At 56.4% G+C, this 25538-nt stretch overlaps 2 protein-coding genes across 4 annotated transcripts; one reads left to right on the top strand and one right to left on the bottom strand.

Moving 5' to 3' along the window:
- The first annotated feature begins 3398 nt into the window (after window positions 1-3398).
- CDC42EP1 (CDC42 effector protein 1) lies at window positions 3399-10596 on the top strand. Of its 2 annotated transcripts, none has more exons than XM_004589527.2 (3): window positions 3399-3563; window positions 7529-8186; window positions 9394-10596. In XM_004589527.2, the coding sequence occupies exons 2-3, from the start codon at window positions 7721-7723 to the stop codon at window positions 10092-10094; spliced, it is 1167 nt and encodes a 388-aa protein (XP_004589584.2). In that variant the 5' UTR covers window positions 3399-3563; window positions 7529-7720; the 3' UTR covers window positions 10095-10596. The 2 variants fall into 2 exon arrangements, with proteins under 2 accessions (XP_004589584.2, XP_058529647.1); XM_058673664.1 differs by lacking the exon at window positions 3399-3563 and adding an exon at window positions 5220-5278.
- Window positions 10597-10972: 376 nt separating this feature from the next.
- On the bottom strand, window positions 10973-23773 carry LGALS2 (galectin 2). Of its 2 annotated transcripts, XM_058673525.1 has the most exons (6): window positions 23468-23773; window positions 16494-16585; window positions 14160-14207; window positions 12309-12391; window positions 11341-11500; window positions 10973-11240 (listed from the first exon to the last, which is right to left on the bottom strand). In XM_058673525.1, exons 3-6 carry the CDS (start codon window positions 14163-14165, stop codon window positions 11094-11096), a joined length of 396 nt encoding a protein of 131 aa, XP_058529508.1. In that variant the 5' UTR covers window positions 14166-14207; window positions 16494-16585; window positions 23468-23773; the 3' UTR covers window positions 10973-11093. The 2 variants fall into 2 exon arrangements, with proteins under 2 accessions (XP_058529508.1, XP_004589819.1); XM_004589762.3 differs by lacking the exon at window positions 23468-23773 and having other exon boundaries at window positions 16494-16596.
- Window positions 23774-25538: the final 1765 nt, after the last annotated feature.

Genomic DNA, 25538 nt, shown 5'->3' with positions numbered 1-25538 from the left:
GGTGTGAGGGCAGGAGAGGCCATTGTGGGATGGACATATCGGGGGCTGCGGGCGTGGGCTGTGGGTGAAGGGAGCCACACAGGTTCAGGTGCATCTATGACGGGAGCAGGTAGGTAGCTGGGGGAGTGGGCAAATGAATGGGTGGGACGGGGCAGTGAATCGATGGGGCATGGTAAGTGGGTGGGCAGCTGTGTGGGTAACAGGCAGATGGACAGACAAGGGAGCAGGCAGTGGGTAGATGGATGGATTGGTAACCACTACTGAGGGTGTCAGGGCCCGTGGGCACTCGAATAGAGATTGGAGGGCCCAAACCGTGAGTGTAAAGCCACAGCCACGCTGGGGGTGTCCAGGGTACTAGGATGGGGGCTGGGAGAATAGGCCACTGGGCTGAAGGTCCCCATGCCAAGTCCCTCAAGAACCTGTGGGCAGCCATTGGCACCCGCAGATTCCCCCCACCCCCCGCCAACACACACAGAGGAAACACCTGCTGTGCCCCTCTCTTGTTCATAGAGAACTCCCTGCCCTGACAGCCGCCTTCCCCAGGCCCCCAGCCTCAGGGGAAGGGCCAGCTGAGCTCAGGGCCATAAGATCCTGGTCTTGGCTCCTTTGGTGGCAGGCAGCTGACCTGGTGATTACAGAGCTGCCAGGATTAACCCCTGCACTCTTAGGCTCATCCTATCGAGAAGAAGGGAATGGAGGGCGTACAGATGAGGGGGCTGCCAGCCCTGCACCCTTCTCTGAGACACAGGGACCTCCCTTTCTCCCACTTTCCAGAGAAACAAATAGCAGGTTCCTTAAATGGGGAGTGAAGGGGCTGCTGCCATAACTTATCCAGTTAGGCCTCCACCTGCAGAACTGGCATCCGCTATGGACACTGGTTCGAGTCCCAGCTATACCACTTCCAATTCAGTTTCCTGCTAATGTGCCTGGGAAAATAGCAGAAGATGGCCCATGTGGGAGACCCAGATGAAGCTCCTGACTTCAGACGGGTCCAGCTCTGGTCATGGGGGACCATGTGGGGATTGAACCAGCAGAGGGGCGAAGGAGAGTGGAGCCAACAGCAGGGATGCAGCCAACTCCCTGCTCCCCACACACTTTTACCTGAAGACAGGCTACAAATGAGAGAAGAGGGCATCCCCCAACCTCAGCTGCAAAATGAGTCAACAATTCCTGCTGTACAGGTTACCACACAACCTCTAGCTGAAGAAAGTGCCCGGAGCAGGGTCGCCAGTTCCCACCACTAGGCTTCCTTGCCTGCAGGGACAAGCTCGGAGTGAGTGTCCATGAACGCACTCTCTCGGTTTGTCATGGCTTTGTGGCTCACAACATTGCCGTGAGTGGTAAATACCAACACTGTGCTGTTCCCATTGTATAGATGGGAAGCTGGAGAGCTAGGCAGAGCCAAGTGCTGAGACAGCCCTTGGGCCAGGACCTGAGGTCAGGGCCTTTTCTTGTGTGTGTGTGTTGACTTGTTTACTTGGAAAATAGAGTAACAGTGAAACAGAGAATGTTCCATCTCCTCTCCTGGTCTGCTATCGAAATCCCTGCAATGCCTGCAGCAGCCAGGGCTGGGCTGGGCTGAAGCCAGGAGCCTGGCACTCCATCCTTGTCTAACACATAGCTGGCAGGGACTCCAGCCATTGGCCGCAGCGTCCCAGGAGGAACAGTAGCAGAAACACTGGATCAGAGTTCTAGCGGGAAGTGGAGTAGCTGGGACTTGAACTGAGCTCTGATGTGTGGTGCTCAATGCACAGTGCCACCAAGCCACACACATGCTCAGTGTCTGTGACACAGCACGGCTTCTTCTGTCAGCTGGAACCCTCTAACTGCAGGGACCTGTAGTTTAGCATCCTCTATACCCCCAGCGGAGGTTGGCCTGAGCACCCTCCCTGCCACAGTGCAGGACTCTGTAAGTCACTCCACTGGCTGTGACCGTGCATACAGAGAGAGCTGAGTATGCAGCAGGTGCTCAATACCTGCTGACTATCAGGAACACCGTCTGTGGGAAGGACCATGGTGGCCCAGCCCAGCGCCTGTGTGTGACCATCTTTCCAGATAGTTTCAGCAATGTACAAGCTGGTGCGGCCTGCTGGCATCCCCATCCCTGCCTGGCCTCCCCCCCTCCCCCTCCCCCTTCCCCTCCCCAGCGCCTTCCACACTGTTCCCCGGTTTCCACCAGGACCAAACACTCCAGCCTGTCTCCAGGAAAAAGTGACCCATGGCTCTCCGTGCTACTGCTGTGCCGCCTGAGCCAGCTTTGGCTGCAATGCTGTCAGTTTTCTTACCTGCCCAGCTGGAGGAAATAAGCTGGCCTCCCTGGGTGGGCGCAGCCAGAAGAGGAGGAGGCATGGGCCTGTGGGCCCAGCGACCCCCTTCTCCTCCCACCTGTGTGTATATACATTCCTCAGGCCCAGCCCCCGGGAGCAGCACCCATACAATTTCCTGCGGCCACACCTGCCTTCTCCAAGCGGAGCCTTGGCACCAAGACCTTGCCTGGGCTGTCTCCTGCCAGGTGTGTACTTCCGTTCCTTTTAAGAATTAACTCTGGCAGCACCTGTGGGAGCCATTCCCAAGAGTCTCGTCCTCTCTCTGCACTAACTAGCTGCAGGCTGTTAGGGACCTCTCTGGGCAGTGCCCCGCCCCCCTTCCTGCCTGTCCTCAGGGCAAGGATCAGAGCAGGCAGGGGGCAGCCAGGCCAGGCTAGGACTGGTCTGGCTTTGGGAGGTGTGGTCCCACTACCTGTTCTGCTAGCAGCCAGAGCGGAGGACGCTTTGAGGCCTGCTTTGACTGTCCCGCTGTGAAGCAGGGAAATTCCGGCACACACAGGAGACAGCAGTGAGACAGACGGCCAGGGCTGCAGACTCCCCTTGGCCACACCACATCGTGGCCTGCACTCACCCCACCAGGGGCCTGCGTCACAATGTGGCTGGGTCTGGGCCACAATGGGTTGAAAGGAGGAGTGGGGAAGGAGAGAGCGCCAACAGCCCACACTTGCAAAATTGAAGGTCTACACAGCTGCCCACCTTCCCCGCACCCCCCACCACCAACAACCAAGCCTCCAAGGGCTCTGAATCCCGCCTCCTGGATGCCCCCAAGGCCCTCAGGGGAGCAGTGTGGAGGGCCCATATGCAAGATTATCAAACCCAGGGCCCCAAGGCCGCGCCGGGAGCTGGCAGCGAGAGGCTGGCGGCGAAAAGGCTCTAGTCGCCTCCCCCGGGCAGCCCGCACATTCCCGGCTAGCCTTGCCCCGGGCGGTGGGCAGAAGCCTGGCCCGGAGCCCCCGTCGCGCCCCTGCAAGCTCTCGGTGCGCCGTGGACAGCACCCGGGAGGGGGGCCGGCCCGGCCCGCCGGGCAGAGGGGAGGGGAGTCGAGGGGAGGGAAGGAGAGGGGAGGGCGGGGAGGCCACGCGCCCACACTCCGCCCCCGCCCCCGGATCCAGCCCGCCGAGCCCGCGGCCAGGGCGGCGCAGACCGGCCCGGCGACTCTCGCAGGCGGCGCGCTGGGACGCGCAGCCACCGCGGCCCACGACGAGTCCGTGCGCCCCGGGCGCTCGCCGAGACCAGGTAATCGAGGCTGGCCAGGCTGGGCGCGGACACGGGGCGGGGTCCGCGGCGCTCCCCCTACCCTAACCCCAACACCGCCCCCGGGACTCCGCACCCTTCTGGGGTCTTTGGGAGGCCCGAGGGGAGGGTCTGGGCTCTCAAAAAGCGCTCGGTGCCAGCAGGAAGGCCCGGAGCGCCGCGGCGCGGGCTGACGCTCTGCGAGTTTTCGCGCTGTGGGGTGAAGTTCCGAGCGGGCGATCTGAGCGCCCAGGCGGCGGCGGCGGCTCAGCCGGGAGCGCTCCCGCGAGTAGAGGCGCCGGGCCCAGATCGTCTGCTCTTCTTCCTGCGCTGGGACCCGGAGGGGGCGACGGGTGGAACGTGGGGCCCCGCGACTGGGGCCCGACACCGAAAGCGGGAAATGGCGAGGACTGGGCCCCGGCCGGGGTTGGCGGGGTGGGGGGGGAGTGGACCAAGTACCCTGCCCCCTCCCAGGCCGCCGCATTCCAAGCTGGAGCCACAGATGAGGTCATCCCGTCCGGTTCCCCCTCCGGCCACAACAGCCGGCTGTCCCCTTCCTCAGAGCGGTGACCCTCCGCCTCCTGCCTTCCCTCGTCCCTTAGAGGCTGAAAAGTCCTTTCCCGGATTTCAGGCTTGGCTGTCCTCCAGACCGCTCTGTCCTTGCCCCAACTGTGAGAAACCCGCCAAGTTTGAAGCCCATTTTCCAGACCTGGAGACTGAGGCTCAGAGAGATGTAGGGACAGGCCTGAAGACCACAGCATGGCGCTAGCACCTGAGACCCAGCCAGCATATGCTCCTCGGGCTGACTGAGTTCTAACCTGGGGTGGTTGAGGTGCAGGTGCCAATTTTCCCTTCCCCCTGGGGCTCCCTATTGGCACCCAGGACTCCCTCCTCCTTCCCCCGCCCCCCGCCTTCCCCACCCATAACTGAGTCCCCCCAGCGGGAATGCCAGGACCCACCCCCCTTTCCGTCCAGGATGACTGTCCTGTCCAGCCACTTCCCGGCCCCAGGAGTTAAGTCCTTGCCCCAGAAAGCAGAGCAGGTTTGGGACAAGTGACCTCCCTGACACAGGGGACCTGCCATGCAGCAGGGAAGGTGCCACCCAGCTGCACGCCAGCAGCCATGTGCAAACGAGCAGTGGCTCTGGGCATGAGACGTGGCACTGGTCAGGGACACAGCCGTGTGCCTGTTATCTCTGGGTGAGCCTGAAGCACTGGGGCCACCAACACCCCTGGGTCAACTCATCGATATTCCTCCCTCCCCTCACCACCTCCACAGTGGCCTCTGTTGGCCCCTCCTCACACCTTCCCCCCTGGGAAGCACCTGCCCTTGCTGGTCTTAACACCACACCCAGTCCTGGCTGTGCCCACAGGGTAGATGCTAGGACACCAGCTCGTGCCTGGCTGCAGGTGCTGATCTGCAGAGCCATGTCCCCTATCCCCCAGAACCACCCCTCCCCATCTGTCACCTGTGACCCTGCAGTCACCACCCCACCCAGGGGCATTGATTGTTCATGTAAGAGGCCTCAATGGGCTCCTGGGCAGATAGCATGTAGCCCTATTGACCCAGGGTAACTCAGTCTCCTTGCTGAGGCTTGGTTTTCTCATCTGTAAAATGGGTGCTGTGAGCCTTTCCAGGCAGAATTCCTGGACTGGGGAGGAGAAAGGGAACCGAACCCTTCACTGGGACAGCCAAGACCTGGCTTCCTTCTGTGCCAGGTGGGCACCCGTGAAGGTCAGCAATAGCTCCACAGCCAGCTGCCACCAAGGGTCTCCATAGTGAGTAAGGCGTTGGATTGGAAGCCAGGGCTGTGCTGCCCCAGGGTTCGAGGGTTTGCTGAAAATATAGCATCCTGCCCCCTACCCCAGGGGAACCCTAATGCCCTAGGCTGGGGCTGTGCAGGTAGGGGTTGCCCTTGGGAAGTGCCAGGAGGCACCTCGGAGGTAGGATATCAGGGAGGAAGCAGGTGTGCCCACCCATGGGCAAGCTTGGGGGTTCAGCAGAGGCCAGAGCCCCTTTTGCTGGGAGGGAAGGGAATCAGAGAGTTGGGGTGTCAGTGAGGTAGGTGTACCCCTAACGCCGGCAGGGGGTGGGCCCCCATGGAACTGGCACCCTCCAGCCATACTCTGGCTCACTCCCCTAGAGGAGACTCAAGCCCCACCCCCGACCCTGCAACCAGGTACCTGCCCCCTGACCTTGGACAAGACCCTCCCCATGGCATGGCATGAGCCCCTGGCTCTGCAAAGTGACATCATGCCCCAGCCGGCCAACTGCAGCATGCCCAGTGACTTCAGCAAACATTGCAGAGGGCATGGCAGTGCCTGGGGTGCCAGGGGGAGGGTGATTCAGATGGCCCCCCAAGGGGGAGGAGTTAGTGAGGGAGGAGGGGAAGGGAAGAGAATGCAGTGGAGAAACAAAGCAAGCTTTGTCCCCACGTGCCACCTCCTTCGTTGTTATCTTGTTATTGAACCTGTTCTGAATTTCAAATCACTTTCAAAGGGCAGAGTTGAGATGTTCAGGCTGTGAGGGGGAAGTCAGTCCTTACAATCATACACATTTTAATTAAAATTAAAAGGGGAAGTTTGTATGTGTGTGTTTCAGCCCAGGTGCAGATCCCCTGCCTAGGGTTACACTGCAAGGACATCGCGTCCCTGCTCTCTGGGAAGGTGACCTGTTGGCCCAAGGCTTATCACCAAGCTCTCCTGTGATTGAGCTGGCCTGGGTCCAGTCCTGGGCACATGCAGAGTGCAGGCTGGCTATGAGGAAGAGGGTGGGCATGGGTTGGTTAACTCTAGGCAACTGTCCCTGCCCTCAGAGCCCAATCCGAGCGGGCATGCACAGGCTTCAGTGTGTTCAAGAACTGACTAGCATGCAGCCCAGAGCAGGCCAGCCCTCCCTGAGCCCCACGAGCCAGAGGTCGGGCTGTGGGTAGCTGGCACTTGTTCTGGGATGCGAGGGGAGCAGAGGGGCAGAGGAAGAGATACTGAGGGGAGTGGGTGGGAGGTGAAGTTGGTGTTCCTACAGCAGTTGGATGGTGACCAGATCCCTAGTTGCAGGCCTTCTCAGGGCCTTGACCACACCAGGAGTGCAGGGGCAGCTGGAAAAAGCCACTTCTGACCGCAGGATCCTTCTTCCAGGAAGCACCTTGAAGGCGGGAGGGCGCGCTAGCACCTCTGGCTGGCTCTGAACATGACAGCCGTTCCCAAAGTTCTGGCCGGCACAGCCTCTCTCCTGGCTTCTGCGGTTAGGAGAGGTTTTTTTTTTTATTATTCTTGTTATTGTTTATATTGATTTTATTTTTATTTCAAAGGCAGAGTTACAGAGAGGAGGAAAGACAGAGAGAGGCTTCCTTCCATGGGTTCACCCTTGCCTCCAAAATGGCCACAATGGCTGGAACTGGGCCAGGCTGAAGCCAGGAGCCAGGAGCTTCTTCCGGGTCTCCCACATGGGTATAGGGGCCCAAGGACTTAAGCCATCCTCTGCTGCTTGCCCAGACGCGTTAATAGGAAGCTGGATGGGAAGTGGCATAGCCGGGACTCGAACCAACGCCCATAAGGGATGCGGGCACCACAGGCAGAGGCTTAGCCTACTAGATAGCCTGCCACCATGGCAGAGGTGGAGGAGGTTTTTCTGTGCAGCCTTGGGAGTGTCCCTTCCAGCTCCACATGCCTCCATTTCCCTCCTCTGGGCTGTCCCATGGGTTGAATAACAGTGCCTGGGTGTCCCATCTGCAGAGGGGGGCTGGGTGGCTTCTTGTGGTCCTTCAGTCAGTACCTACTTAGCAGCTGCAGCTCTGGTTTGCAACGCCATCAAGCTGCCTTGTGATTCCAGAACTTTCTCTGTACAGATGGGGCCTGGGGCCAGCGTGTGTGTGCAGGCCTTGGACAGCAGACAGTGTTCTGGCCCAGGCCTGCAGTAGAGTCGCTTCCCCCACTTGGCATGGCTCACTCTTCCCTCTATCCCTTCAGGAGAGGAACCGATGCCCTGGCCGGCATGTGCAGCTGCTTCCACGGAGCTGGGAACCAGGCCCAGCAAAGTGCAGCCACGAACCTCGGCCGGCCTCAGCCTCTGGGACCAGCACCTTAGGAGAGTCCAGAGGGGTACGCTGAACCCTACCCTCCCCCCGACCCAGCAGTGGTGAGCAGCAGCAAGCTGACCCAATGCCCGGTCCTCAGGGGGCCGAAGGAGCCCCTGCCATGAGCCTGGGCAAGCTGTCGCCCATGGGCTGGGTGTCCAGCTCGCAAAGCAAGCGGCGGCTGACTGCGGACATGATCAGCCCACCACTCGGGGACTTCCGCCACACCATGCACGTGGGGCGCGGTGGGGACGTCTTCGGCGACACCTCCTTCCTCAGCAACCACGGCGGCACCGGGAACACCCACCGCTCACCACGGAGCTTTCTGGCCAAGAAGCTGCAACAGGTGCGGAGGGTTGGGGCGCCGCCCCGCCGGCGCACAGCCTCCCCGGCCACACCCTCGCCGGCCCCGCCCGCCATCTCACCCATCATCAAGAACGCCATCTCTCTGCCGCAGCTCAACCAGGCTGCCTACGATAGCCTGGTGGTGAGCAGGTTTGCCTTCGATGGCGACAGCCCCACCGACTCCCCGGACGGCCGCTCTGCTTACGGTGAGGGCTGGGCCTGTCTGCCTGGGGTGGCAGACACGCTGAAGGGGAGAGGGAGGGCACAGGATTGGAGTTCGGTGCTTGCCACCCAGGGCCGGCCTTCCGCTGGGCCAATTGACTTTGCCTGCCTCCTGCAGCCGTGGCTACCCCTTCGGAGCGAAGGGTGGGAGAAACCTGGGAGGATTTCTGCCAGGCCGTAGCCATGAGCTATGCCCACGTGAGGAGCCCCTTGGCGTCGTGGCTGATATGCACTTGGGTCATCCGTAGACCAGGGACCAGCACACAGTAGGGTGTGTGAGCAGTTCTTATTTGCTCCAACTTTTGCAAATTCACACCCATGTGAGCCAGGTGCCCAGGCTTCAACTTGGGAACTGTGTGACCCTGCTGCCACCTGGTGGTGATACCCTGCCTTGCAGCAATGGTCCCCCCCTGCTTGCCTTAGTGGAAGCTTCGCCCTTGAACCCCACTTGGGACCTTGTGGGATCCCAGGCCTGCAAGTCTGATTTATGCACAGTCTGACCATGGCTTTGAGCTATGATTTTTTTTAAAGATTTATTCATTTTATTACAGTCAGATATACAGAGAGGAGAGACAGAGAGGAAGATCTTCCGTCCGATGATTCACTCCCCAAGTGATCTGCAACGGGCCGGTGCTATGCCGATCCGAAGCTGGGAACCAGGCACCTCTTCCGGGTCTCCCACGCGGGTGCAGTCCCAAAGCTTTGGGCCGTCCTCAACTGCTTTCCCAGGCCACAAGCAGGGAGCTGGATGGGAAGTGGAGCTGCCGGGATTAGAACCGGCGCCCATATGGGATCCCAGGGCATTCAAGGCGAGGACTTTAGCCGCTAGGCCACGCCGCTGGGCCCTTAGCTATGATTTTGCTTATAGCCGTCGGCCCAGGGGACTGAGTCAGCCAATCGCAGCAGCACCATGTTTGGCTCTGACCATGGGACTGTGACCTTGGGAAACCCGTCCCCAACCAGCACTGGTGAACCTGACTTTCCCGGGGTGCCAAGTGGGCACGAGCATTAGGACCATTTTTGGTTCTCAGGGTTGCTGATGGGAGCCCAGGAAAGAGCGTGATTCTTGCCATTTTGAAGACAGCAGAAGCAAGGCCAGAGAGCCAGCCAGGGTTGACTCTGGCTCTCCTGGGCTCTGTCCCTGGCTGGAGGTCCCCCAGCTCTGACTCTGCTCCCCGTTCCCTCTTCTAGGCACAGACTCCGGCTTCTGCACTATCTCCCGTCTGCCCCGCTCTGACAAGCCTCACGACCGAGACCGAGACTGCGACCGCAACCAAGACCGCAACCGGGACCGCAACCGAGATGGGTCCTTCCCTGGCGAGCCCGAGCTCCGCCGCTCCGATTCTCTCTTGTCCTTCCGCCTTGACCTTGACCTTGGACCTTCCCTCCTCAGTGAGCTGCTTGGAGTCATGAGCCTCTCAGAAGCCCCTGCAGCTGAGACCCCAACCCCATCTGCAAACCCCCCAGCCCCTCCCCCAAGCTCCCCAGCCCCTCCCCCAAGCTCCCCAGCCCCTCCCCCAAGCTCCCCAGTGCCTGCCTCCAGCCCCTCACCCCATGGACACTGCCCCAACGGGGTAACTGCTGGCTTGGGCCCAGTGGCTGAGGTGCGGGCTGGCCCGGTGGGGGAAGGTCCCCGAGAACCTGCCGATGCCACCATAGCCCTGGGCAGGCACTGGGGAGCCAGCTGGAGGGGCAGCCGCCACTACACAGAGATGGATGCTCGGCGGGAGCTGGTAGGGGTGCTGCCCCAGGCTCGGGCCTCCTGGGAGAGCCTGGATGAAGAGTGGGGCCCTCCCCGGGCAGGCAACAGGACCCCCGTGCCCAGCACAGTGCAAGCAAACACCTTTGGGTTTGCTGACGCTGAAGAAGAAGATGATGAGGTGAAGGTGTGAGGGTGGGGGTCTCAGGACCACACCTGCCCCTTACCCCTACCCCAAGGTGGCTCCTGCAGGGATGGAAGATCCCACGCTGCCCCTACACGCTTTCACATCTCTGCCAGCTGGGCATGGGAGAGAGGCAAAGGACATTGTGTGGGCCCAGGATCTGGCTCTCCTGTCGGCCCTACAGGGCTCACCTGCTACCCCGTAAGGCCCCTGCTTAGACCTCTTATGCCCATGCATCCAGCTAGAGGGCCCAACCTCACAAAGGGAACTGCCCCTCCACCTGTGGGGTGGGGTGGGAAGGGCAGCTCACACAGCCCTCCCTCCTCCCCCACAGGGACTGCCCCAGGAGGGTCCCCACTGCCCCCAGCTTCCTTGCCCACCTCCTCCCTGAAACCTGAGAGAATGGTCAGGTACCACCTCTTGGAAGGGGGGCCGGCAGAAGGGGAAGCGACTCCCTCCAGTGTACCCCAGCCCCGCCTCCGAGGCCTGATTAAAAAAGTTTTGAGGAAAGTGTTCTGGAGACATCTTTGGAGGGAGGGCTGTAGCTGGGAGAAGGACCCCCCCCAACCCTCCCTCCAGGCCCCTAGCCAGAGGAGGGCAGCAGGGCGGGAGGCCCTAGGCAGAGGCAAGCAGAGGTAATGAGTAACCTGGCTGGAATGCCCAAGATAAGAGGGCCAGGTGGGAGCCCTTATCTGTAGTTCCGTGAGCAGCCCAGGGACCAGGTGCCTGGAGCCAGTGCGCCAGCATCCCACGGGCCTTGGCATTCACTGCCCTGGTCCTAGAGGCCAGGGAGGCATGACCCAGGGCACAGCCCCATGCCTTGGGCCTGAATGTCTTCCATATCTGGGAGCACTGAGACCCACAACACTCTCCCAGGGTTCCTGGGTACAAGTGAGCTCCTTTATTTGTTTGTGGCTTTGAGGATGGGGGTGCAGGGGGTGCAGACTCTGCAGTGACCTGGAAGGTTCAGGTTTGGCTGAACCCAGCCTGGGGAACAGAGGGCATTTTTTATTCAAATTTGATGGAAGAGACACGGAGCCCACCATGCACGGCCAGGTAGTTCAGCTGGCTGTGGCCCAGCCTGTTGGGAAACATCACCTCGTGCCCATCTGGCAGCTTCACCTTGAACTTGTCGCCCTCAAAGGTCACTGTGAACTACAGAGGGAGATGGAGGGGGGCGGTCAGGGAGGCTGCAGGGGTCCTGGGAAGGGGTGGAGCCAGTGTCCAGGCTGGGCTTTTTTCCCTCGGACCTCACCTTGACCTCCGAGCCAGGGCCGAAGCCCAGGTGACTTTCTCGTTGCTCTTTTCCCCATTTGCCACCGTCCTTGGAGTTGCATACGATGGTGGACTCCTTGAAGCGCGGGTTGAAATGCATGCACAGCGTGTCAGCCTCCTGGCCCAAGTTAATTATGAAGCTGCAGGGGAAGGGGGCACAAGGGGCATGTGTGATTCCTAGCAGCCAGGCTCAGTAGATAGGAGAGCATGGGCAGAGGCTCTTGGACGGGCACAGGCTGGTGAGAATAGCCAACGAAGGCTGTGTGCATGTGTCTTAGGCCAAGGGCGTGGCCACCAAGTAAACATCCACAAATGGGGATGTTCATCTCTTGGACAAACTGGCTCTCCTGGGGTAGCAGAAAGCCTGTGGCCTGTGGCCATCCATGCATGGGAGTCAGTGCCCGTGTTGCAGGGGCCCGCAGATTCTGCTCCTGGGGTCGGCCTCTGAGGGCATCTCGGACCAGGGAATCTGGCATTTCCATAAACTTGAAGACCCATAGAAGTTGCTCTTCTCTTGGCTACCACCCCATGACCTGGGGTGGCCTGCCTCCTCCCCAGCAGAAAGGGAAGTGAAACTTGTTCCCACCCACCACCCACTCCCACAGTGGCAACCCTGAGATTGCTTTGCCCAGCAGGACCCCGGTGGCTCTGGCCAACAGAACATAAGTGAGGTCGCCTGGTGCCACCTGGTGGCTGCCCAGGGCTTAGCGCTCGCCACAGTCCATTAGGATACAGGTTCCCAAGGCCTGACAGGTTCTCCCAGGGGTGGCTGCTGGAGCCAAGAAGCAGAGCAGGTGGTGTCAGCTCCATGACAGTGGAGGTTGGGGCAAGGTGGGTCCTATCATGAGGCAGCAGGGATATGTGGGAGGGGTGCAGGATGTTAAAAAAGGAAAAAGACTCCTGGGCCAGCACCTGACCCCACCTCCCCGCCAGCTCCAGCCTGCTCACCCATCGCTGCTTTCATGGATCTTGCCCTTGAGCTTCAAGGAGGCGCCCTCCTTCAAGTCCAGGTTCGTCATCTCAAACTTCGTCTGCGGTGACACAGAGGCAGGCTGCTGGAGCTCGCCACAGCACCCAGCCCATGACTGCTAGGACAGGAGCAGACCGGCGCCCTCCCCACTTCCCGCTCCATCCGGTCCCCTGCAGGCCCTGGGTTGAGAACAGCGAGGGCCTCCCACAGGCCCTGTCACGACAAGCACTCATGACCATCTGTGCCTCAGTTTCCCCACCAGCACCAGGCTTCCATCTGGCGGAGACGTCCTTCACCCACTCTGTGATGAATGGGGCTGGTCTCCAGGCTGGGTTTTCCAAGCTCATCACCCAAGACTCAGAAAGTGCCCAGGCTGGAGGGCAAGAGACTGGGCTGAGCAGGACACGACCAGCCCCAAAGGTTCAGAGTGGGCTCACAAGTTGTTATCCATGGTACTGGCTGGACGCATGCCTGGGAGCCAGACACAGGGACGACGGGCATCCTCCTCCAGGCTGTCACCCGGGCTGTGACCCAGGGAAGACCGTCGGGGTGCCCCTGAGGGATGTGGATGTGTCCCCCCAGCCCTCCACACATGCGTGCTTCACACACACTCAGACTTCATGGCAGACATCAGGTTCCTCTAGGTCCCCTGTCCTCCCCCAAGATGGGGACGGGGGACGGGGGGAAGCACTGACTCCTGTGCACACTCTTGGCTGCCACAGAAGCACTCAAACCCCAGGGACAGGGACAAGAGGCGGGCAGTGCTGGGCATGAACCTGGACTGAGCCGGATGTGGGAGGGTGTGGACCCAGAGGGAGGCAGAGCTGGGACCAGGGTGAAGGAGGAGTCAAGGGGCCAGGGCCCATTCCTGGCTCTACCCCTAACTGGCTGAGAGTGACCGGGGGCCACTCTGTAATAGAAGGAGTCTGGATTCTCTGAGAGAAGGAGAGAAAAAGAGATAGGGTAGGATGAAACACAGGAGGGTTCCCAGGGCCACACAGCCCTCACTGGGAGCAGGGGTGAAGCCTTCCATGCAGGGTCCCCCAGCCATGGCCACGCCCGGCTCCCACTCAGCATGAACACCTTTACAAACACAATCAGGTTAAAGGCCTGGTTTTGGGCAGGGGACCTCCAAATCCAGTGTGGCTGCATGGAGCCCGAAGAGATGCAGCTAGTCCCAGAAGTTTAGAGACGCCAAGAAGGACCCAGTTAATCACAACAAGCTGAAAGGGACAAGGAAGGCCCCTTCCCATCCCAGGAGACCCCGAGAGCAAACTGGCCCTCACTCTGACCACTCAACTCCAGAAACACGGGAGAGCGAGCTTTGACTGTTCAGCTCCACGTGGCTGCGAGGGCTTATGGGAATGAAGCACCTGCTAGCCCACGGAGGATGCTTTGTGCTTCTGCCCCACGGGCGTGGGGCAGGATGGGGCTCAGGTAGGCAAGCCCAGGAGGACACAGCCAGAGAGGAACTCCCAGAAGCCGGGGGAGCGGCTCCCTGACTGCTGCTTAGTCCCTGTAGTTCCCAGGGTGTGCTTTCGGGTCACTGAATTCTGGGCTTAAGTCCATTCAGCGTTATCAAGAGCTATGGATATTAGCAGCTTATTATTATCATGATTAAGAAAGGTAAAGACAGAGAGGGGAGGAGGCAGGCTCAGGCTCCCGCAGGAGAATGCTGGCAGAGAGAGTGAAGAACCAAGTCCCCAGCTATGCAGATGGGGAAACTGAGGCAAGATCGGGGCAACAAGCTGCCCTCCCCCAAAGTACATAGCCCTCAAGTCAGGCAAAGCCACAGAAGGGCAGTGGGCAGGGGGCGCTGGTGTCCTCACCGACATGGTGACGGCTCCCGTGACAACGATGGCTCCTGGTGGCAGCTCCTGGCGACAGACAGCTCGCTCCTGTGCTCCGGGCCGCGCGTCTCTGGCCACGTTTATATCTCAGGATATTACACATTAACTCTCCTAGACCGTAAATGAGGACTTTGGCCCCTCCCAGCAGTCAGCTGCCTGTGCCAGCAGAAGAGCCGGCTGAGGACCCCTCTGCTCCTTGCCTCACTGCCCCCCACCCCAGCCCACAACGTTCTCCCTGTCTCCCTGCAGCCCAGCCTCCCCTGGGACCTAGGTGAGGTCTGTCCTTGAACAGACCACAGCCCCATGGGCTCAGCAGGCCCCCAGCCTCCCTGAGCTCAGTGGTCTCCAACTCCCACAAAGAGAGCCTCATTTTAAAGAAATCTCTCAGCATTCCGTGATTCACTCTGAGGGTCCTTTTACTGCCCCCCACCCCACTGTTCTGTGATGGTACCAGTAGGTTTTAGAAGCCATGCATGGTGGAGTCAAAGGAAACATCTAGAAGTTTCTAGAAGGGAGTGGGAGGAATGGGAATGGGCTAGCTCTTGGTGTCTATTGCTTGCGTGACTGACGTGCTCCTGCAGCCAATTAGAGAAGTTCGAGGGGAACAGGACTGGCCACTCACAGCTCTGCCGCCTAGGTGTGTGGCTCACTTCCTCTGCAGGTGTTTTTTGGGGTGGGGGATCTCTGTCCTGGACATCCCTCTGGACCATCCCAAGTCCTGTTTCAATCAGGAAGCAACAAAACCCACACATCTATTTTCAGAAATGCACTTCAGTGGCTGGGAAACACTCTATCTCTCAGTGAACGTGTAGAACCAGTTTCCTCCACCGAACAGTCATGTTCATTCTCAAGATTTGCTATTAAAAACATTGCTGCCTTGAATCTCGGCACCCACAGAGTTACCCGCCTCCTGACGGCTCACGGAGCATGGATGCCCAGAAGGAAAATTACTCTGGCTCCACGTTTGATGAACCTGAACATTTTCCACCCAAGCTGGCAGTGGCCTGGTTGGGTAGGGCCCTTGGGCAGCCAGCCCTGCCCGTACCTTCTGGTGCCAGGAGCCAGCAGGTGGCTTCCTGCCCATTGCTCAAACACAGGACACAACCTCCAAGCCCCAGCATCCCTAGCAGCAACGATTTCCTCATTTTATCCACAAGGAAATCGATCCCTTCTGGGCCTTTCTATCAGCGCCCTGGCAGAGCCCAGGGAGATAAAGTGTTTTAAAGTGTGTTCTTATGATCACCGATCACACTTTTTCTGATGGTGGGAGCCGGCTGCACGCGTTAGAAGGCTGTAGAGCAAGCCCAGGAAAACAAGAGCTGCAGCGTTCACGTGTCCCAACAGAACATTAAAAGGATACGTGGCCCCACGCGGCATTTGGGTACTTGTGTACCTGATTGTTTGACCTCCCTGCGCGATTTTAAAAACAAAAAGCCAGAGAGCATTTGGCTTCGTCATGAGCACGCTTCCTGCATGCCATGTCAGAAGGCCTGGCTCCGCTCCCGGTTCTAGCTTCCTGTTAACGCACAGCCTGGGAGGCAGCAGGTGAGGGTTCAAGTATTTGGGTCCCAGCCACCCATGTGGGATACCTGGGTGAAGTTGCCTGCTCCCAACCACCGCCGAGTATTTCCGGAGTGAATCAATAGATGGGAGCTGCCCACCCCTCCCCTTTTCTGTCTCTCACTCTCAAATAATTTTTCTTTACAAACTATAAAGGGATCATTACAAAAATCCCTGAACTTGTTTCTTGGTGTATTTTTTTTAAGATGGATTGGTTGATTTTTACTCGAAAGGCAGATGCCCCAGACCCCGAGACGGCCCTTAGAGAGCCATGTTCCTTGACCTGTGCGGGACTCAGAGAGGCCAGAGACCATGCCACAGGGCAGCTGTGATGAACTTGCTGGAGGGGGGTACCCCTCTAAGAGCCAGGGAGGGTCTCGCCTAGTGCACCTGACTTTATCCAAACCTGCTGGATGAGAATGCACCAACTCAGCTGAACGGTCAAGAGGCCCTGTCCAGGGTCCAGGTGATAATTAGAAAGCAGTTCCTCAGACTTCCCCTTCGCAGTGGAGGGCTTCAGAGAGCCCAAAGAGCCCAGGAAACGGGGTGGTTTCCAAGGTGGAATTCCTAGGCTTGAATCTACCACATTCTGCTGTGTGACCAGGACTCCCTTATCAGGCTCCATGAGCCCAGCTCCTCCCACAGATATGGAACACAGGCGTTGCCGGATCAAAGCAGATAAAGGCTGGCACTTCGCCCGCTACTTAATCGCCATTAATTGCCCATTAATTGCTCAGGAGCCTGGAGTCTCACCTGTTAGGTAGGTGGGGTCCACTTGTCCCACCTGCGGGGGCCACACAGGGCTTTCTGTGCCTTGGTCAGCTCCTGCCACCTTTGCCAAAGATCTGGAAATGGAATTACAGCTAAGTTTATGTCGGTGCGAGAAAAGCTTAGCATCCCGGTATCTTTTTTTTTTTTCTTTCTTAAATATGTCTTTGCCATGAGCTTCCTGAAGACCTCTTTTGTGCACCAACCTAAGCGACTTTTCATTCCATAGTTCACACGCTTCCCAAGCTGCCAAGTTCACAGCCCATACCGTAAAACTGTGCACATGAGTAATTGTGACTTATAACAGCTGTGTGAAAAACATCTCTCTCCTCCTAAAGGTTTATTCTTTCCCTCCTGATTTTAGAAGAATGGAAATATTTCCGTGCCTTGGGCCCGAAGCATCACCAGGGCAGAGCCATGGTGGCCGGTGGCTGGGCGACCTTGACCCTGGCTTCCGGGAGCTCCCACCCACCTCCCTCTCTCACACCTCCTCCTAGAGCATGTGGGTGACTGTGGAGCCTGACCCTGCCACCTGCAAGCTGAATGGCCACAGCAGGTCGTGGTCAACCTCCTAGTAAGTTACAAGTTTCCTTATAAAAGAGACCTGAAAGTACCCTCTTCCTGGGCTGGGTGTGAGAATGATTTTTTGAATTTTAATCCGTATTGTAAATGTGGCATGTTATAGATGTAATAATAACTGTCCACCTTCCTCTACAGGAACTTTTGTTTTATAAAATTAATTTCTTTATTAAAAAAATTTTTTTCGGGCCCAGCGAGATAGTGTAGTGGTTAAAGTCCTCGCCTTGCACGCACCGGGATCCCATACGGTGCCGGTTCTAATCCTGGCTGCTCCACTTACCATCCAGCTCTCTGCTTGTGACCTGGGAAGGCTTTCAAGGACGGCCCAAAACCTTGGGACCCTGCACCCTTGTGGGAGACTGGAAGAGCTCCTGGCTCCTGGCTTCGGATTGGCTCAACTCCAGCCGTTGTGGCCACTTGGGGAGTGAACCATTGGATGGAACATCTTTCTCTCTGTCTCTCCTCATCTCTGTATATCTGCCTTTCCAATAAAAATAAATCTTTAAGAAAATTTTTTTTCCTAGGGGCAGCATATAGTTTAACAGGCTAATCCTCCACCTTGCACGTGCTAGGATACCATATAGGAATCATTTTATGTCCTGACTGCTCCACTTCCCATCCAGCTCCCTGCTTATGGACTGGGAATGCAGCAGAGGAGGGCTCCAGTCCTTCGTACCCACATAGGAGACCCAAAAGAAGCTCCTGGCTCCCAGCTTCAAATTGGCTCAGCTCTGATCAGTGCAGCCATCTTGAGGAGTGAATCAGTAGATAGGAAATCCCTCTCTTTATTTCTCCTTCTCATTGTAAATTTGCCTTTTGAATAAAAGTAAACTTTTTATAAAAGCTATTAAGAAAGAAAATCTTTTTCCCCTCTAGTAGAAAGTGTGAGAATGAAGAGAGACTGAGAACTGTATTTCATCCTCTGATTCACTCCCGAAAGGCCTGCCACAGCCAAGGCTGAAGCCAGGAGCCAGGAACCCCACCAGGGTCTTCTCCCATGAGTGACAGGGAAACAGCATTCCACGCCTGCTGCCTCCCAGGTGCATTAGCAGGAGACGGACTCGGAAACGGAATGGTGAGGACTCGAACATGTGCCCATATAGGCTTGGGGCTTCCCAAGCAGCAGTGTCACCTGCCCCAGGAATGGACCAGTGTTTCACCAGAGAGGATATCCGCCCCCCAACCCCTACCCCACGTCGTCCGGGGGGCTGGGAGTGTTCCCAGGAGCCAAGCTGCAAACAGTTGCACACTAGACAGAGCCCACTTCCTTCCCACCATGATGGGAGCACAGATTGAAACTTGCAGGCTGAGAAGAAAGATGCTGCTGGGGGGCTGACATGGTAGTACAGCATGAGCGCAGGTTCAAGTCCCGGCTGCTCCACTTCCCATCCGGCTCCCCGCTAATGCACCTAAGAAAGCAGCAGAGGATGGCCCAAGTGTGATACGTAAGAAAACTGGATGGAGCCCTGGCTATTGCGGCGAGTTGGGGAGTTCTCTCTCTCTCTGCCTTTCAAATAAATGAGTAAGTAAATTGTTAAAAAAAAAAATTATGGTTTCTCTAGAACTCAAAATAGTGCCTTCTTTGCATTGCTTTTCTTTTTTAAGGTCCCCAGATTTTGAGGTCAAGCTCCCCACTCTGGTCCCAAGGGTCCCTAGCCCTGATTCAGGTGGTTTCTGGGGTAATTTGGGGAGTGGAGAGAGGATCCCCCTGCTGGCCACTAAGAGAACAACCTGAGTTAGGGAACTGCTGGAAAATTGTTACACATCTACCTCTAAAAATGACAAAGGAAGACACACATGTGATTCAAATATGCTTTGCACAGCCTCAAAGGTCTTACAGAGAGGAACAGGACCCCCCTCATCCCACTCCCCATAATCATCCCCTTCCCACACTACCTCCCAGGCTGTTCCATGCTCCATACAGCTAAGACTATACAGCACACAGTGCCCCGTGCCTTGGTTTTATTCTTTTGGTCCCATTTTTAAAGATTTATTTATTTACTTACTTACTTACTTACTTATTTATTTATATTGGAAAGTCATATATGCAGAGAGGAAAAGAGACAGAGAGGAAGATCTTCCATTTGTTGATTCACTCCCTGAGTGGCCACAATGGTCAGAGCTGAGTTGATCTGAAGCCAGGAGCTTCTTCCAGGTCTCCCATGCGGGCGCAGGTTCCCAAAGCTTTGGGCCATCATCAACTACTTTCCCAAGCCACAAGCAGGGAGCTGGATGGGAAGCGGGACCACCAGGATCAGAACTGACACCCACATGGAATCCCAGCGCATGCAAGGAGAGGATGTTAGCCGCTAGGCTACCATGTTGGGCCATTAAATTCATTTTTTACTGGAAAGTCAGATCTACAGAGAAGTGAGACAGAAAGATCTTCCATCCACTGGTTCACTCCCCAAGTAGCTGAAACGGCTGGAACCGAGCTGATCCGAAGCCAGAAGCCAGGGTCAGCGATGTGAGCACAGGGTCCCAAGGCTTTGGGCCATCCTCCACTGCCTTCCCGAGCCACAAACAGGGAGCTGGAAGGGAAGTGGAGCAGCGAGGACACAAGGCAGCACCCATAGCAGACCCCGGCACATGCACAGCAAGAACTCAAAACAGCAGGCCCTTGGTTTTATTCTGAATAAATAAATAAGATAAAATTTATTTTTACTTGAAAGAGTTAGAGAGAGAGAGAGAATTCTTCTATTCTCTCGTTCACTCCCCAAATGGCTGCAATGGCCAAATGTGGACTAGGCAGAAGCCAGGAGTCTGGAGGATGGGAGTCCCGGAGAAGGCTCCTACCTCCAAATCAGCTCAGCTCCAGCCGTTGCGGCCACTTGGAGAGTGAATCAGCACATGGAAGATCTTCCTCTCTGTCTTTCTTCCTCTATGTATATCTAACTTTCCAATAAAAATAAATACATCTTCAAAAAAAGAAAAAAGAACGAAAAAAGGAAAGTGGAGCAGCCGGGACGCGAACCAGGGCCCATATGGGATGAGGGGGCAGTGGTTTACCCACAGCACAGCTCCCTTCGCCTCGAGTGGAGCTTTTAATACTAAGAATGTGTTATTGCCTCCTGTGTGCTACACCATGCAGTGAAGTGACTTCTGGAGTGCACAGCGCCGCTCCACTCCACGCCTTCCCGAGGCTTCCCGATTCCACACACACCCAGCCCCCAGTTCCCGAGTGCTCTGTCCCAGGCACCTCCTGTCTCTCATCTCTCCGAGGGCACCTGCAGAATTACCACTTCGCTTAAGTTTGTAATCTTTATTACTTTCATTTTATTTGAAAGATAAAGAGAGCCAGAGAGAGAGATCCTCCTTCACTGGCCCACTCACCAAAATGCTTGCAACAGCCGGGGTTGGGCCAGGCTGAAGCCGGGAGCCTGGCTCCACCTGCCTGGAGCTCCCACATGGGCGGCAGGGCCCCAGGTACTTGAGGCATCATCTGCTGCCGCCCAGGGAGCTGGACCCAAAGTGGAGCAGGGACTCCTATGGGATGTGGGTATTCCCAGGGTGTTCCCAGTACCAACACTCTCCACCCCCAGCACTTAATCCCAGGTGGCGCCATCAGCTTCCAGCACCAGCCTGTCTTCACAGCACCATCCCGACTTAAAATTGTATTGCTCATATAAGTTTCTTGTTTTACTGGAATGTAAACTCTAGAAGATGGTTGACCCTTTAGTCACCTCTGTCTCCCTCTCCTAGTACAGGACGTGGCACAAGGTGGGTGGCTCAGGAATCACTTGCCTTCCAGTATAACCTCTGCTATCGTCTCAAACAAACTGGTCTCAAACCAACAGTACTGTCACAGCCAGCTAGAGAGGCAACATTTGCATACTGCCTTCCCATTGGTGAAATCTTGGGTCTCATGACCACACCCCCATTGCTGAGACCCTTCTATTTCATGGAAACAACGGAGTGAAGGGAGTTGCCAAGAGTCTTCTGTTCTCAGCTCCTTCTTCCCTGGCATAGCACACAACCTAGTCACCAGTCAGTGTGACAGCAGCTGGAACACTTGAGCATTCAGAGCTGGGAGAAGCTGAGATGGAGGGAGACTCAGGACCAGGGTCCTGCTGGACTACAGAGATGGTCTTCACCACGGACACCACGTCACCCTTGACAAGCTCATCTGGCATCTGCAGTCCCAGGGGAAGTCAGAGCAGGCAGGTGCCCTGGCTGAACACAGGTAAGGACTCTTCCAGTTGGAGCTGTACATTCTGGGCCACCACCCCCAAGCAGGCCAGGGAAAATCGGAGAGTACTCAGGAGCCTGCATACCAAACCTCAGTTCCCAGCAAAACAGACCCATTACCATTTTGGAAATCAAGTAGAACTCAATTCCAGCTCCCCACCCACCACCTCCACTAAAATTTCCTTCAACTTCCCTGGGCCTCAGATTCCTTTTCTGTAAAATGGGAACACAACCCCAGCTGTAGGCAGGTGCTTGGGTTGTCTTGTACCTAGCTGGCTGGTATTCTAGGCCTGATTCATGCCAACTCTATTATTAACAATATGACTGGGTCAGGATAGTTCCCTATTCTCTAACATTAAATCTGCAAGGATGGGGGTGAGTAGACCACTGCTGCCCGTTTGTGGGGGTCCATGGGCTGGGTGGGGAGGTCACTGAGGGTTTTTGATGTGGGTGTAGCTTCAGCCACGGCCCTCCCTGGGCCAGGCTGCTGTACCCATCAGCATGTTCAAGACCAAGCCAGGCACCTAGAGGCCAGAACACCAGGACTCCCTGGGCCAGGCCACAGCACTTGCAGTACGGGCAGGATCGGTAGCCCACCAAAGGCTTTTGACATTGACAAACAGTGTGTCCTTATTAAAAATATTTATTTTTATTGGAAAGTCAGATTTACAGAGAAACGGACAGTCAGAGAGAAAGATCTCCCATCTGCTGATTCACTCCCCAAGTGGCCACAATGGCTGGAGCTGAGCTGATCCAAAGCCAAGAACTTCTTCCAGGTCTCCCATGCGGGTGCAGGGTCCCAAGAGTTTGGGCCGTCCTCGACTGCTTTCCCAGGTCACAAGCAGGGAGCTGGAGGAGAAGTGGAGCAGCTGGGACATGAAATGGTAGCCATATGGGATGTTGGTGTTTGCAGACAGAGGATTAGCCAATTGGATTGTCATGTTGTCCCATTAATTTTTTTCTCTAAATGGGGACACCCGGCTGCTTCAGAGGACCAGTGTGACAGTCCTGGTACATAGGCCCCGAGTCAGTAAGCAGCAATTTATCTTTGTCATGGACTCAGTGAAGCCATTAAAACTCCCACCAGGGTGATCCCCACCTGCTCCCAGCCTCCGGGACATGCCCATTTCTCCGGTGGCCACAACCTGCCCTCCATCCCCCACGACACGTGGCCCAGTTTCCCTCAGAGCCGATCTCATTCTGACTGACCCGTTATTTCTGGCAGCCCAGAGTTTCTGTTAAGAGCCAATGAAATCACTTTCTGCAACACAAGTACTTGTATTTGCCCTGGATTTATGTTTCCTGCTGCACCAATAAAGCTCATCTACTACACGTGCAGGGAACTGAAGCTGAATTTCAGCACTGTGTGAAGGTTTTGTTGTATCAGAACTACATGGCCTAGTTCTTTTATTTATTTATTTTTAATTCACTTAGGAAAGTGACATAGAGAGCAAGTTCCCATCTGCTGGTTCATGTCCCCAAATGCCAGCAATGGGAAGGGCCTGGGCCAGGCTGAAGGTAGGAGCGCGATCACAACCCAGGCCGTGTCCCGTACAGTGGGCAGGGTTCCCACTGCTGCAGCCATCATTGCTGCTTCCGGGTCTGTCTTCACATGTGGCTGCAGCAAGAAACTAGAGCTGGGCGTTGAACCCACCCTCCACATGGAATGCAGGCCAAACGCTACCTCCTGGCCTGCTTCTGAGGCCCTGCAAATGGCTTAGTTGGTTAATCCCATCTGTAAGTACCAGGATCCCATTTGGCTGCTGCTTCGTGTCCTGGCTGCTCTACTCCCATCCAGCTCCCTGCCTGTGGCTTGGGAACGCAATAGAAGGTGGCCCAAAGCCTTGGGATCCTGCACATGTGCGGGAGACCTGGAACAAGTTCATGGTTCCCAGCTTCAGATCAGCCCAGCTCCAGCCGTTGTGGCCATTTGGGGAGTGAACCAGAAGATGGAAGATCTTTCTCTGTCTCTCATCTTCTCCATAAATATGACTTTCCAATTTAAAAAAAGAAAGAAAGAAAAGCAAGTGAGGATCATGGGGGCTGTACCATGGCATAGTAGGCTAAGCCTCTGCTTGTCGCAGCATCCCATATGGGTGCTGGTCTGAGTCCTGGCTCCTGCACCTCAGATGCAGCTCCCTGCTAATGGGCTAGGAAAGCAGTGAAAGATGGCCCAAGTCCTTGGCCTCTACCTGGAAGAAGCTCTTGGTTTCAGACTGGCTCCACACCGGCTCTTGCAGTCACCTTGGGGAGTTAGCTGAAGCAGCAGATCAAGATTCCATCTCTCCTCTCAACTTTGCCTTTCAAATAAAAACAATCTTTAAAAAATAAAATGAAGATCATTATTCCAGGGAAGATAAATCAGAGAAACTACCAGGTTTTCTCTCATAAGTGAAAATCAACCACACACAAGAGTAAAACATGGAAGCCCAGCTGGTGCACAGGTGTTCATGAACGCTGTGCTCAGTGAACGAAGCCCTTCACGTACTAACCCACTCTTCTTGCCTTGTGCTGTTAGCATACGCTGAGTTCCCTGATGCATATTTGATCCTCGAATTTCCCCGATCTTTTTGTCCTGATGTCTTGGCGGTGCCGGGAGTGGGGAGGGGGGTTCAGATTATTGTCAGTCTCTCAGGGCAGCATCTTTGCCCCTCTCCCCGAAGGGACAGCAGCCCCACGCCTTGAGGGTCTCACACTCTGCTCTAGTCTTCTGCTGTCTGCCTGGGAGAGAAGCAGAGAACAGAAAGAGGAAGTGAGGATGATCTTTGTGAGGAGCCTTTGTGGTGTCCTTCAGTTGGAAACCCCTCCCCACACTGCTTCCAGTTCTGGGGGGGAACTTGTCCACAAACCACACAACTGGAATTCCTCATGCGAGGGGGGCCTGGAGGTGTGACATTCTCCTGGGTGCAAGCCAAAGGCACCAGGTTGAAGGAAACACACCTGCCATGCTCAGGACTGATGGGAGAGATCTCAGCAGGTGGAGGACACTGGTGCTGAGGAGGAGCCTTGCCTGCCCACAATTGTCTGCAGCTGAGGCATGAAGTCAGCATTTGCAACCAGGGCCGGTGCTGTGGCACAGTGGACAAAGTCGCCACCTATGTCCCCCAGCATCCCACATGGGTGCTGGTTCCAATCCTGGCTGCTCCACTTAGATCCAACTCCCTAATAACATCCTGAGATAGCCACAGAAAACGACTCAAGTTCTTTTTTTTTTTTCTTTTAAGATTTATTTTATCTTTATTACAAAGTCAGATATACTGAGAGGAGAGATAGAGAGGAAGTGGAGCTGCCGGGATTAGAACCAGCAGCCATATGGGATCAAGGCGAGGACCTTAGCCACTAGGCCACGCCGCCAAGCCCCAGGACTCAAGTTCTTGGTCCTCTGCACCCGGGGGAAAGATCTGGAAGAAGTTTCCGGCTTCAGCCTGGCCCAACCCTGGCTGCTGCCGCCATTTGGGAAGTGAACCAGCAAATGGAGAATCTGTGTGTATGTGTGTGTGGAACTCTGCCTGTCAAAACCATAAATAAATCTTAAAAAAAAAAAAAATTGCACCCAGGACACATCCATATTGCCTGACACTACAAAGGGGACTCCAACGGTGTGGCTATGTCCCTAGATTAATGCCGAAAACACAGCTTGCCTTTATTTCACCAAGGAGACCCCCAAAACCTACATATTCGGTTGCACCTTTGAGAAATGCAATAAACACCCAGATCACTTTCCTGTGTAATTTTAAAGGCCTGTGGAGATAACTTAGAAAAGCATTCCCATACCAAGAATATTGAGTTTGGGAGGGGGGAACCCTAACCAGACGAGGTCACTGCGGTTCTGCAAGGTGACTCGATGTGACGGAGCTGAACCGGCTTGGCGGGATTCCCTCTCCCCGCTCCCAGGCAGGAGGACCACCACGGTCTGGGCAGCAGGTGGAGAGGCGGGAGGGCAGGAGTTCCGCCCCGCTGGCTTCCCCCTAGCCCCTGGCAGTACCCTTCTCGTTCCTTCACGGCCTGGACTCGTGTCCATCCCCAGCACCTCCAGCACACTGCACGTGCGAAACCCGGGCCGCGCTCTGAAACACTTCTGACTCCCGAACCCCGTCGAACCCCGCCGAACCAAGTCTTCCACCCCACCCCGGGGGGGATCTGTTCACACCAGGTGTATGGCGAACCCCGCCTGCTTTCTCGCACAACCTCCCTCCCTCGCCTCAGGACAGCCCCCCGTCGCCGGCACCCCACTTTCGCGGTGGAGGTGCCTCCAATCGCAGA

The sequence above is a fragment of the Ochotona princeps genome, chromosome 15 (genome assembly GCF_030435755.1).
Source record: "Ochotona princeps isolate mOchPri1 chromosome 15, mOchPri1.hap1, whole genome shotgun sequence".
In the NCBI taxonomy this organism is placed as follows: Eukaryota; Metazoa; Chordata; class Mammalia; order Lagomorpha; family Ochotonidae; genus Ochotona; species Ochotona princeps.
The sequence above is the reverse complement of the archived record's forward strand: the minus strand, read 5'-3'. Positions and strand labels throughout refer to the sequence as shown.